The sequence below is a fragment of the Phyllobates terribilis genome, unplaced genomic scaffold (assembly GCF_046119375.1).
Source record: "Phyllobates terribilis strain yellow unplaced genomic scaffold, ASM4611937v1 Scaffold_1__5_contigs__length_1240528914, whole genome shotgun sequence".
NCBI lineage: Eukaryota > Metazoa > Chordata > Amphibia > Anura > Dendrobatidae > Phyllobates > Phyllobates terribilis.
The window spans coordinates 361,786,031-361,798,645 of NW_027362761.1; the positions used below are offsets into that span (position 1 = coordinate 361,786,031).

General features: G+C 46.3%; 1 protein-coding gene across 1 annotated transcript in view; it reads left to right on the plus strand.

The window, feature by feature from the left end:
* The window catches only part of IFT81 (intraflagellar transport 81), a 219,388-nt gene that overhangs the window by 13,490 nt on the left and 193,283 nt on the right, over positions 1-12,615 (plus strand). Inside the window, exon 3 of the mRNA XM_073676298.1 lies at positions 12,363-12,466. Coding sequence (XP_073532399.1) covers positions 12,363-12,466 — 104 coding nt within the window. The remainder of the gene's footprint in view (positions 1-12,362; positions 12,467-12,615) is intronic.

The window sequence follows — 12,615 nt, forward strand, 5'->3', positions numbered from 1 at the left end:
GCGGGGCAAGAGGAGATCGCGTGTAAATATTTGAGCAGCCACAGTCCCACAAAGGCGACGGTGGGAAAGTGTCACAAGAGGTGGACGGTGATGAGACACAATTGCCAGAAAGTCAGGAGGAGGACCAGGGTGCGGAAGTGGAAGACGAAGTGGTGGATGATATAGTAACTGACCCAACTTGGCAGGAGAACATGCAGAGCGAGGACAGCAGCACACAGGGGGAGGGAGGCAGAGCACCCCAGCAGACAGGAAGAAGCAGTGTGGTGGCCGCGGACAGAAGGCAGGCAACCGTTCCCCGTAACACCAACACGAAGGAAGTTGCCAGTACAACTGTTAGGTCTTCCCGAGTCTGGTTGTTTTTTAAAGACTCTGACGATAACCCCCAAAAGGCCATTTGCACCACCTGCCAGGCCAGCATCAGCACCAGCAGGGGTGGCAAAACGACCAGCCTGACCACCACCAGCATGATCAGGCACATGGCAGCAAAGTACCCGACTTTGTGGGCCGAACCCCGGTGTCCAGATATAGTGTTTGCGTGTGGCACCATTGCCTCTTCCGCTTTTGTGCATGCAAGCCAATCCCCTGTCCATGGTGCATGCGAAGACGCCTCCTGCCCTGCACCTGTCGTTGCACACTCTCAAGTAGCAGCATCAGGAAGCACGTCCATGTCCTTGTCCCAGCGCAGCGTTCAGTTGTCCATACCCCAGTCCTTGGAACGCAAGCGCAAATATGCAGCCAACGCCCCACAGGCCACACTACTAAATTCTCACATTTCACGACTGCTTGCGCTCGAAATGTTGCCTTTTAGGCTCGTGGAGACGGAAGTATTCTGCAACCTGATGGCGGCGGCCGTCACTCGGTACTCGGTCCCCAGCCGCCACTATTTCTCCCGGTGTGCCGTCCCCGCATTACACAAGCACGTGTCCCAAAACATTAGCCGTGCTCTCAACAACGCAGTTACCGGTAAAGTCCACCTAACCACGGACACGTGGACAAGTGCTTGTGGGCAGGGACGGTACATCTCGCTGACGGCACACTGGGTTAACATAGTGGAAGCCGGGACCCAGTCAGACCTTGGGACGGAACACGTCCTCCCGACGCCAAGGATTGCGGTCCCTAGATCAATCAGGGTTGCCCCCACGGTCTACAGCTCCTGCACGTCATCCTCCTCAGCCTCCTCCTCCTCTTCAGCCTCCATCTCCGAAATGACCACATCAGTCACAAGCTGGAAGCACTGCAGCACTGCCTCGGCCAAGCGGCAACAGGCTGTGCTGAAGCTAATATGCTTAGCTGATAAATCGCACAATGCTGAAGAGTTGTGGACAGCTCTGAATGGGCAGGCAGATCTGTGGCTCACACCGCTGAACCTACAGCCAGGCATGGTCGTGTGTGACAATGGCCGGAACCTGGTGGCGGCTCTGAGGCGAGGCAAGCTCACACACGTACCATGCCTGGCCCATGTGCTTAACCTCGTGGTTCAGCGGTTTCTCAAATCCTACCCGGAGCTGCCGGATCTGCTTGTTAAAGTACGCCGCCTGTGTGCCCATTTTAGAAAGTCAGCTACAGCTTCCCCCGCCCTTGCAGTGTTTCAGCAGCGTTTGCAGCTTCCGGCTCACAGACTGGTGTGTGATGTCCCCACGCGTTGGAACTCTACACTGCAGATGTTGGGAAGGATTTTTGAGCAGAAGAGGGCAGTTGTTGAGTACCAGCATCAACAAGGCCGTCGGTATTCAGTTCAGACTCCACACATAAGACCTCAGGAGTGGACATGGATGTCAGACATATGTACCATTCTCCAAAACTTTGAGGAGTCCACCAAGATGGTGAGCGGCGATGACGCCATAATTAGCGTCACCATCCCGCTTCTCTGTCTTCTGAAACGCTCTCTGCTCACAATCAAAGAGGATGCTTTGCAGGCGGAGCACAATGAGATGGAGCAAGGAACCATACAGGGTGATTACACACAGCCAAGCCTCATCTCATCCCAACGTGGATTGGGTGACAATGAGGAAGAGGAGGAGGAAGGACAGGAGCTAGTTTCATGCACTATAGACGGTACTACCTGCACAGCTGTCATACCGTCTGTTCAGCGTGGATGGCCAGAGGACAGAGAGGAGGAGGAGAGCCTGGTCAGTCATCCTCTTGGTGAGGACACGGAAGTATTGCCTGTTAGTAGTCTGGCACGCATGGCTGAGTTTATGTTACGCTGCCTTTCCCATGACCCTCGCGTTCTCAAAATTTTGGGTGACAGTTATTACTGGTTGGTGACACTTCTAGACCCACGCTACAAGGAGATCTTTATATCTCTTATTCCTGAGGCGGACAGGTCTACAAAAATGGGGCAGTACCAGAAGGCCCTTGTTGTGGAACTATTACAAAAAAATTCCCATTTGTAAACGCTGGCGGCAGAGGGCACACTTCGTTGGACAACCAAGGAGTACAGGCGAGAGAGACACAACTTCAATCCAGCAGAGGCAGGGGAACACTGTCAAAGTTCTGGGACAGTTTTCTCAGACCCTCCCATCGCACAGGCCCTGAGGCGCGGGTTACTCTCACAAGGAGTGCAAAGTTTGGGAAGATGCTGAGGGAGTACCTTGCCGACTGTACCAACATCCTCCGTGATTCCTCTGTTCTTTATAATTATTAGGTATCCAAGCTGGATTCGTGGAATGAACTGTCTCTCTATGCCTTGGAAGTCCTGGCCTGCCCTGCCGCCAGCGTTTTATCAGAGCATGTCTTTAGTGCCGCTGGTGGAATTATAACGGATAAGCGCATCCGCCTGTCAACTGAAAATGCTGACAGGCTGACTCTTATCAAAATGAACAAGGGCTGGATTGGGCTAGACTTCTCAACACCACCGAATGATAGCAGTGTAACATAAACTCAAATCCAGTGTCTTTTCTTGGGAGGTGTATTCCCATGCACCTTTTCAAAACCACACATGGGTATGCGCTTCCTGATTTTGGCTATTTGCTCTTGTCCTCCTCCTTCTCCTCATCCTCCACCACCATATCACCAGGGTGACCGTGGTCCGTGATGCAACACCCACATAATTTTTTTAAAGGGTGTTTATGATGCCCGTGAAATTTTTTTTTTTATACAGTATGTTCATGTATAGCCCCCAGGGGTAAATGTTTGTCAGCCCATACATTTAGTGCATGGGCATTACAAGTATAGGAGGCCCGCTCCTTTCTAATGGAAACATTTTTTTATGAGGCCCTCCTCCACGTCTCTTCCAAGGGGCATTGAAGTGCCTCCAAATTTTTGGCAGCCCTTGCATTCACTGCATAGGCCAAACACTATGGGAGACACTCTCCTTTCTAATGGGAATTTGTCGTTACTGTGGCCCTGCTCTGTGTGTCTTTAAATTCTTAGTGCGGTTTTTCCTAAAATTGGTCAGCCGTTGGACTTACTGCATACCCTATAACTGTAAAGAAAAAACCTGGGAGTCTGAACTGAAACGTAAATTGATGTGCATGCAAAATGTAAATGCATGTTCACATAAGGCCACTAGACAGAGAAAAACAAAAGACAAGCAAAATACCCAAATATCTGGAAGTAAATGGGTAAATCGCACAGTGCAAAAATAATAATAAATAATAAAGGGTATTTCGTTAACATAATTTTGATCAAAATAATGTAAAAGCCATCCCACAACGTCACGGTAACCCTTATGGGACAGTCCTAACTCTAATATTAAAACGTTACCATTTGTCAAGTGAGAGACTGAACCACTAGTAGAAACAAAGACCTAAGAGGCAGTATAACTATAACTGTATAGCAGACCCTCTCCTTTCTAATGGGAACATGTCGTACCTTGTTACTGTGGCCCTGCTCCGTGTGTCTTTAAATTCTTAGTGGGGTTTTTCCTAAAATTGGTCAGCCGTTGGACTCACTGCATACCCTATAACTGTATAGCAGACCCTCTCCTTTCTAATGGGAACATGTCGTACCTTGTTACTGTGGCCCTGCTCCGTGTGTCTTTAAATTCTTAGTGGGGTTTTTCCTAAAATTGGTCAGCTGTTGGACTCACTGAATACCCTATAACTAACTGTATAGCAGACCCTCTCCTTTCTAATGGGAACATGTCGTACCTTGTTACTGTGGCTCTGCTCTATGTGTCTTTAAATTCTTAGTGGGGTTTTTCCCAAATTTTGGCAGCCCCTGCAGTCACAGCATGGGCATTACCACTATAGGAGACCCGCTCCTTTATAATGGGAACATTTTTTTTACTGACACCCTCCTCTATGTCTCTTCAAAGGCGTATTGGGTTGCATCCAAATTTTTGGCAGCCCTTGCAGTCACTGGATACGCAATAACAGTATAGGAGACCCACTTGTTAATAATGGGAACAACAAAGCATAGCCGGCTGATGGCTCTCTAACAATAGCTAGAGCCGACTGCTGGCCTTTTAAGAATAGTAAGGGCCGTCTGATGTCCCTGTAAAAATAGGCTTTATGACTTTCAGAGTCCCTCCATCATAAATAAAAAAGGATGTGTCTGATGATGTGTCACACACCACATTGCCAGATAAGGTAAAATGTTAAAATGACATTTCCCGGTGAATACATTTGTCTTAAAAAATAGCGTAAAAAAAACAAAACAATAGGATCTTTCTTTAGTATAGAAAACAGCGTCACCAATTTAACCTCAATGTAATCACATTGTTCAGCACATGCACCTCCTCCTCCATCTCCGAAATGATCACATCAGTCACAAGCTGACAGCACTGCAGCACTGCCTTGGCCAAGCGGCATCAGGGCTGCAGAGTTGTTGAAAGCTGTAACACAGCAGCCTGATCTGTGTCTCTCACCGCTGAACATACAGCCAGGCATGGGCGTATGTGACAATGGGCGGAACCTGGTGACGGAGAAATGACAGCCGGTGTAGATACGGTTTCCCTCTATGCCAGCCCTTTCACCGAGCTAAAGAATATGGCTGTGGTGAAATACAACTCCCACTGAGAAGCTGTTTCAGATTGAAAAACATTGTGCCCACCAGAAGATTTGATTCTGAGGGCTAACCTTTCTCACCCGCTCAAGAGCCCCATAGCAGCTGCAAAGTTAGCGCTATCATGAACTCTCCTGAGGTAGAAGCCAAGGGACCGTCCAACCCTGCCGAGAAGCAGTCCTGGCTAAGAAAAGTGTGCGGGAAGGTTCCCGGACACTCTATGGCTGCTTTTTTACTGAGTAGGAAACACACGCAAACACGGGGAGAACATACATAGTCCTTGCAGATTTTGTCCTTGCTGGGATTTGAACCCAGGATCCCAGCGCTGCAAGGCTTCAGTGCTAACCACTGATCCAATGTGCTGCCGTTCACCCTCTAATATCTAACAGGCTGGAGAAACTTGCACCTACTGCCACTCTATCTTTAGCTCCTTTGTGAGAAAATGTATTTGGGCAACCACTCAGTCTACTAAATGAAATTCCTGAGAAGGAAATTGGGGATGGCTTCGCTACTGGTACTGCGGGCAGTGCTAATACCATGGCGTCGTACCATAGTTTGCTGGAAATATTCCAGGCTGGTAGGAGGCAAGCAAATTCCCACAGAAAAGTACCAGCAGTAATGTTCAGTCCACATTTCAATTGCTAGCAGCTTTAGAGGACTTCCTGGGAGAAATGACACGCAGGGTAGATACTGTTTCCCTCTATGCCAGTCCTTTCACCGAGCTAAATACAACTCTCAGACAAAAAAGTTGTGGACTGGCTCCGTACCGTCCCTGGCCACAATCACCTGTCCACGTGTAAGTGGTTAGGCGGTCCTTCCCAGTAAGTGCACTGGGGAGGGCATGGGTAATGTTGTGGGACCCGTGCTTGTGGAAGGCGAAGGCGATACCGGGAAATATAGTGGCGGCTGGGGACCGAGTATGGACACCCGGCCGCCGCCGGCATGAGGTTGTGAAAAGCTTCCGGCTCCACGAGCTTAAAAGCCCATATTTCAAGTGCAAAAAGCTGCCCAGAAATCTGGCAGTTTAGTGTTGCAGCCTGTGGGTGGGTGGGTGTCTGCCTGCATACTTGCACTTGCATTCCAAGTAGCAGAAAACTAAGCAGATGGTGGCCTCTATCGTCATCATGGGCTCACCTCGGCACTATGAACTTTCCTGAAGGAAAAGCCAGGACCCGCCGGAGGAGTCTCCGGTTCTCTGGTGGGCCCGTCCAACCCTGCCGAAAAGCAGCCCTGGCTAAGAAAAGTGTGGGGGAAGGTTCCCGGACACTCTATGGCTGCTTTTTTAATGTGGATCGGCCATACTTATGCATGTTATTTCTTAAACCGCATTACAGATCAGGCCATTGTCCAACTCTGTATTCAAGAAATTAAATGCGCAAAGAAAGATGTATGTGTGTGTCAAAGCACCACCGACAAGTGCGAGTTGATGTTGGATGGGCTGCCATTGCTTCTGCAACATGCTCAATTACTGGACTTCCGGGGAGAAATGACACGCAGGGTAGATAATGTTTCCCTCTATGCCAGTCCTTTCACCGAGCTAAATACAACTCTTAGCAAAAAAAGTTGTGGACTGGCTCTGTACCGTCCCTGGCCACATTCACCTGTCCACGTGTTTTGTGGTTAGGCGGTCCTTCCCAGTAAGTGCACTGGGGAGGGCACGGGTAATGTTGTGGGACCCGTGCTTGTGGAAGGCGGAGGCGATACCGGGAAATATAGTGGTGGCTGGGGACCGAGTATGGACATTCAGCCGCTGCTGGCATGAGGTTGTGAAAAGCTTCCGCCTCCACGAGCCTAAAAGGCCACATTTCAAGTGCAAGCAGCTGTCAAAAATTTGGCAGTATAGTATTGCAGCCTGTGGGTGGGTGGGTGTCTGCCTGCATACTTGCGCTTGCATTCAAAGGAATGGGTTAGGGACAACTGAACACTGCCATGGGACAAGGACGTGGACGGTGATTGTTGTAAGTCTGCAATGACAGGTGCATGGCGGGAGGCATTTTCGCATGCGCCAAGGATCACTTATGATGGGCACACTTTTAGGCAGTGACCTGGGAGTCAGAGATGCTTCCATAGGTCTTCCCCATGCTGTTCCCATGTCTTTTTCACCACTGTATGCATGTATCTGATGTGTCAAACACCACATGGCCAGATAAGGTTGTAAAATGTTAAAATGACATTTCCTGGTGAATGCATTTGTCTTGGTTGAAAGCAATTCAAAAGTGCAAAAACGCATCAAAAACGCTACGTGTGAACATAGCCCAAGTTGTGGAGGAGTATTTTTGTTTTTGGTTATTTATTTTGCCTTATATACAAGTCATTACCCTGGAAAGGATGTTCCTTAACATATTTCCGAGGAAAATCCCTTTTTGTTTCGTTTTTGTATGTTTTATTGTGAGTCCGTAAAAATGGTGTAATACTCTGACCACTTGCTGACAGCAGTGATCTGGGAGTCAGAGATGCTTCCAGGGGTCTTCCCCATGCTGTTCCCATGTCATTTGAGAACTGTTCCCATCGATTTGGGCAATTTTTAGGCCCTCTGCAGACCACCGGGGGGAGCCACCTGAAAAATGCTCGAATTTCCCATAGACTTACATTGGGCTCTTTGCTCGGGTCGAGCACCTGAGTATTCCAATTTGCTCGACCCGAGCAACGAGTACCCGAGCATTTTAGTGCTCGCTCATCACTAATGTTGATGCCTTTAATCTAGAACATGGAGAACGCGGAATAGTACAGGTATAAAAGGTATATTTTATTTAGATACAAAAGTCAAACCACAATGGGTACAGTAACAACATGATGATTAAAAATGACAAGACCAAATACTGTGGGAAACAGCTGCACAATCCCACATAAGGTGCAGCCTCTTGAGAAAGCCGGTTCCTATGCGGCGAAACGCGCATTGTGGCGTTTCCCAGCATCACCCCAGCTGCTCCTTCCCCCATTGAGGTCCTACAGACGTTGGTAAGGTTTCAGCCCCATTTCTGATATTTTTATATTACTATTTATCTTTTTTATGCATGTGAACCTGGGGCTATTAAAATATATCTGTTTTTCACTATATCAGGTACTCCTAGCTAATGCTCCTTATGGGGGATTGTGCAGTTGTTTCCCACAGTATTTGGTCTTGTCGTTTTTAATTATGTTGTTACTGTACCCATCGTGGTTTGACTTTTGAATCTAAATAAAATATACCTTTTATACCTGTTCTCCATGTTCTTCATTAGTTTTGGAGTTGGTATCCTCTAGCGTTTTTTGGCCCAATTTTTGAGCCAAGTACGCTGCATTTTGGTTATTATTTTTTAGCCTTCCTTTTGCTAAGATGCCTTTAATCTGCAGACAGGCATCTTGAGATAACCTTTCTCCTATAAAGGTGTGGATTTGCCATACCTCGTTAAAGGGTTTTTCCCAGGATCGCAAGATATCCCGTATCTATAGGATAGGGGATCACTTGCTGTTACCTGGGTGTCTGACTACTGGGACTCCCATGTATCCCGATAAATAGGCTCCAACTCCAACTTGAATTCAGTGGAGGTGTGCATACTTGGCCTCTGCTTCATTCATTGTCAATGGGACTGCTGGAAATACATTAGTTGAGTGCAGGTCAAGCATGCATACCTCCTACTGTTACTGTAAGAGGCAGGTGCTGGCTGTATAATTCAAGATGAAGCTTAGGATGACTAGGAGTCCCAGCGGAAGAATCCCCAGCAATCACCAAGTAATTCCCTATCTGGGAATCAATTTTAGCCCTGGCATTTGAAAGCACAAAAGTTCCCTAGATGGGGGTGTCTATTGCAAATATAGCTTTGCCTGACTTTGGAGGAAATCAATATTTATTGCTAGATGAATATTTCCAATAATACTGTTACACAGGGGTAAATAATACCTCCATGCTATGATTACATAATACCACCACAGTGACAGGATCATGCCAACATACTGATCATTAACAATCATCAGTGTAGCAATATTCCCATTAGCACTGTAATATGAGACAAATAATACCACTAGATCAAAACCAAATATTACCAGTGCATACAGTAGTGACAATACCAACATACTGATCATTAACAATATCTACTGTACTAAAACTGATATTACCACCATACAGTGACATTGTAATGGTAATATCAGTTCTACACCAAGTGCTCTGAAGACCATATTTGTGAATACTGCACAGAATAATCCATTGATCACCATTGACGTTCTTGCTGATTGCAGTCATGCACTTTCCCTTTTCTTTTTCATTCAGCCCAGACCGCCATAACCACTTCTTCAATTCATAACTCATCCCGGCAAAATAGAACACAGACATCTTTTGCATATCCCTTTTCCAACCCCCTCCTTACATTCCCCCATCTCTACACAAACCATTTAGTGATATAACCTGTGCCCTAAATAGAAAAAATACCTCCTCTTTGCCCTGTGGCTCCTTATAATAATACTGTGTCAGTTTATAGTTATACAACCCCCTACAGTAATAATGTTTCCCCTGTGCCTCATTATAATAATAATAATAATGCTGCTCTATATGTCTACTTAAAATAAAAATGGCCCCTTTGCTGTATAATAATAGTTCCTGTGCTTATTATAATAATAGTGTCCTCTTTTGCCTCCTTATACTAATTTCCCCTTGTACCTCTGTATTGTAATACCGCCACCCTTATAGTAATGCCCCAATTGTGCTTCCTTACCATAATGACCCCTCTACCCTTATTGTGCCTTCTTATTATAATGCTCCCCTATTGTGCTTCCTTATCCTACTGCCTACCCATCCAATTGTGCCTCTAGAGCAGGGATGTCAAACTCAAACACGCAGATGGCCAAAATAAAAAAATGTGGACAAAGTTGCGGGCCAACCAGTATACGGTAAAATGGGCCTGACATAATCCTCCTTACAGAATAATGGGCCCCACATAGTCTTCCATAAACAACAATGGGCCCCACATAGTCCTCCATACACAACAATGGGCCCACATAGTCCCTCCATACACAACAATGGGCCCCACATAGTCCTCCATACAGAATAATGGGACCTACATAGGGGTGGCGGTTATGGTGTCACAGGTCAAATATAATCACCCTGTGGGTCAGACTTGGCCCTCGGGCCAGAGTTTGGCATGTATGCTCTAGAGCAGGGGTCTCAAACTCGGCTGGGTATATGGGCCGCACACGGAAAAAAATTTAATTTGGGGGGCCGCATTCTTTGCAGGACAAAGTGACATTTTTAGTGATACCATTTTTTTTCTATACACCTTTTGAACATTTTTGCGGTTTTATTTTTTTATAGCTTGGGTCGTTATGGATGTGGCGATAATAAAATATGCACTTTTTTTGTTTACTTTAGTTTAGATATAAAGCAGCATTTTTAGTGGCAAAATATTTTTTCCTGCTTTATTTTGAAGTTTTTCTGCCAAAATCTTGTAGTAATGTGCCCCACCCTAGTCTGCATCTTGTAATGTCCCCCATCTTTGTCCCCATCTTGTCGTAATATTCCATACTGCGCCCCATATTGTCGTAATGTCACATACCGGTCCCCATATTGTAGATATGTCCCCATCATCTAGAAATGTCCCCATCCTGGTCCCCCTCTTGTAGTAGTGTCCCCAGCCTGGACCCCATGTTTTAGGACTGTCCCCAGCCTGGTCCCCATGTTTTAGGACTGTCCCCAGCCTGGTCCGCATGTTTTAGGACTGTCCCCAGCCTGGTCCCCATGTTTTAGGACTGTCCCCAGCCTGGTCCCCATGTTTTAGGACTGTCCCCAGCCTGGTCCCCATGTTTTAGGACTGTCCCCAGCCTGGTCCCCCATGTTTTAGGACTGTCCCCAGCCTGGTCCCCATGTTTTAGGACTGTCCCCAGCCTGGTCCCCATGTTTTAGGACTGTCCCCAGCCTGGTCCCCCATGTTTTAGGACTGTCCCCAGCCTGGTCCCCCATGTTTTAGGACTGTCCCCAGCCTGGTCCCCATGTTTTAGGACTGTCCCCAGCCTGGTCCCCCATGTTTTAGGACTCTCCCCAGCCTGGTCCCCATGTTTTAGGACTCTCCCCAGCCTGGTCCCCATGTTTTAGGACTCTCCCCAGCCTGGTCCCCAAGTTTTAGGACTCTCCCCAGCCTGGTCCCCATGATAGGCCGGCGGCTGGCACTGGTATTGCTGTGCAGAGAGCCGGTCTCTGCGTGGCAATACACTGAACTGAAGCGCCGCTGCCGGCAGCTCCTGGACCGGGCCGCGATCGGGGTCTATGGTGCCTGCGGGCCGCATGAAGCAGCCTGAAGGGCCGCATGCGGCCCGCGGGCCGCGTGTTTGAGACCCCTGCTCTAGAGCAAATGAGAGTTCCGTGTATAGATCCATTTTCCTAATCATAGAAGCCTAAAAAAGCCCCTGTAGAATTAAAGACTCTTTACTTGTCCTGTACTCAGTACCTAAAGTGATGACATTCTCCAGTGATGTCAATGTGAAAAAGTTCTCAATTTGCTGTTGATTGGTGTTGATTTTGAGCTGATTGTATGAAGCCAACTAATACCAAATATGCCACTATACTATCATGTATAAACCTATGAAGTCATGATATCCACAAATTTAATAAAAAATAATATATTTGATTATTTGATATAAAATAAAAAAAACTACATGAAATTATTGAATAAAAAATGAGGTCCACAATGAAGACTCAAACAAGAGGAAAGAACAACACCAGATAGTAATAGATAGCCAGAAATAATGAGCATATGAAATAGACAATGTCATGATTCCAATGAATTAATATATATGAGAAGCATCAATGAGTAAAAGAATCAGTAATGACCTTTTATCAAATTTTACATGTTAAACTGGACTCACAATGTTATAGTGGCTGTGGAGCGGAATAAAGGATTTTTGATATTTTTTATTTCTCTTTACCATTGCAGAGATATCAGTAACGAAAGTATTTGGCATCTAGTGAGTTAACATGTTAAGTTCAAATGGATGTTATCAGATAGCAACTCATACAGGGAGAAGTACATGCACCAAATGAAAAGTATAATAACAACCACTTGAGATTTAAGAGGTTATCCGGCCTTAGGGTGCAAGTGACTTGTGAATCTTCACAGTGCACTTACTGTGCGCTGTGAGGATTCTCCGGTGATGGGAGTGGGCGGTCATGTGACTGTAAGTATGCGATTTGCATACTTCCGGACACATTTCGACTAAACATGGCTGGCCTTGCTCATTACACTAGCATTGAGCGAGGCTGCGCACCTCTAGTCGGCATGTGACCGCATGTATTCAAATCACATACCGCTGGTACCAGAGAATCCTCACAGCGTGCATAGTGTGACTGCAGACTTGTATCCTAATGCCAGACAACTCCTACTTAATGCATTTATTGTAAGGTTTCTAAGACTAGAATGTTATTTCTTTTATTTTAATTGCTTTTGCAGCATTCCCTTGACATTCGTGAAGAAATGCCTGATCAAACCGCTAAGAGGATGTTGAGCATTTTAGGTATCCTGAAATATAAACCTCCAGGAAACATGGGAGACATGTAGGTACCAATCATTATGAAAATTTGCAAGCTGTCCACTTTAAAAAAAAGACTTTTGTGAATCCAAATATCATTGTCCCCTATATTCATATATAACTGCTACTATTTCTGACATGTAGGATGTAGATATTGTATTTTGCCTTTTGAAT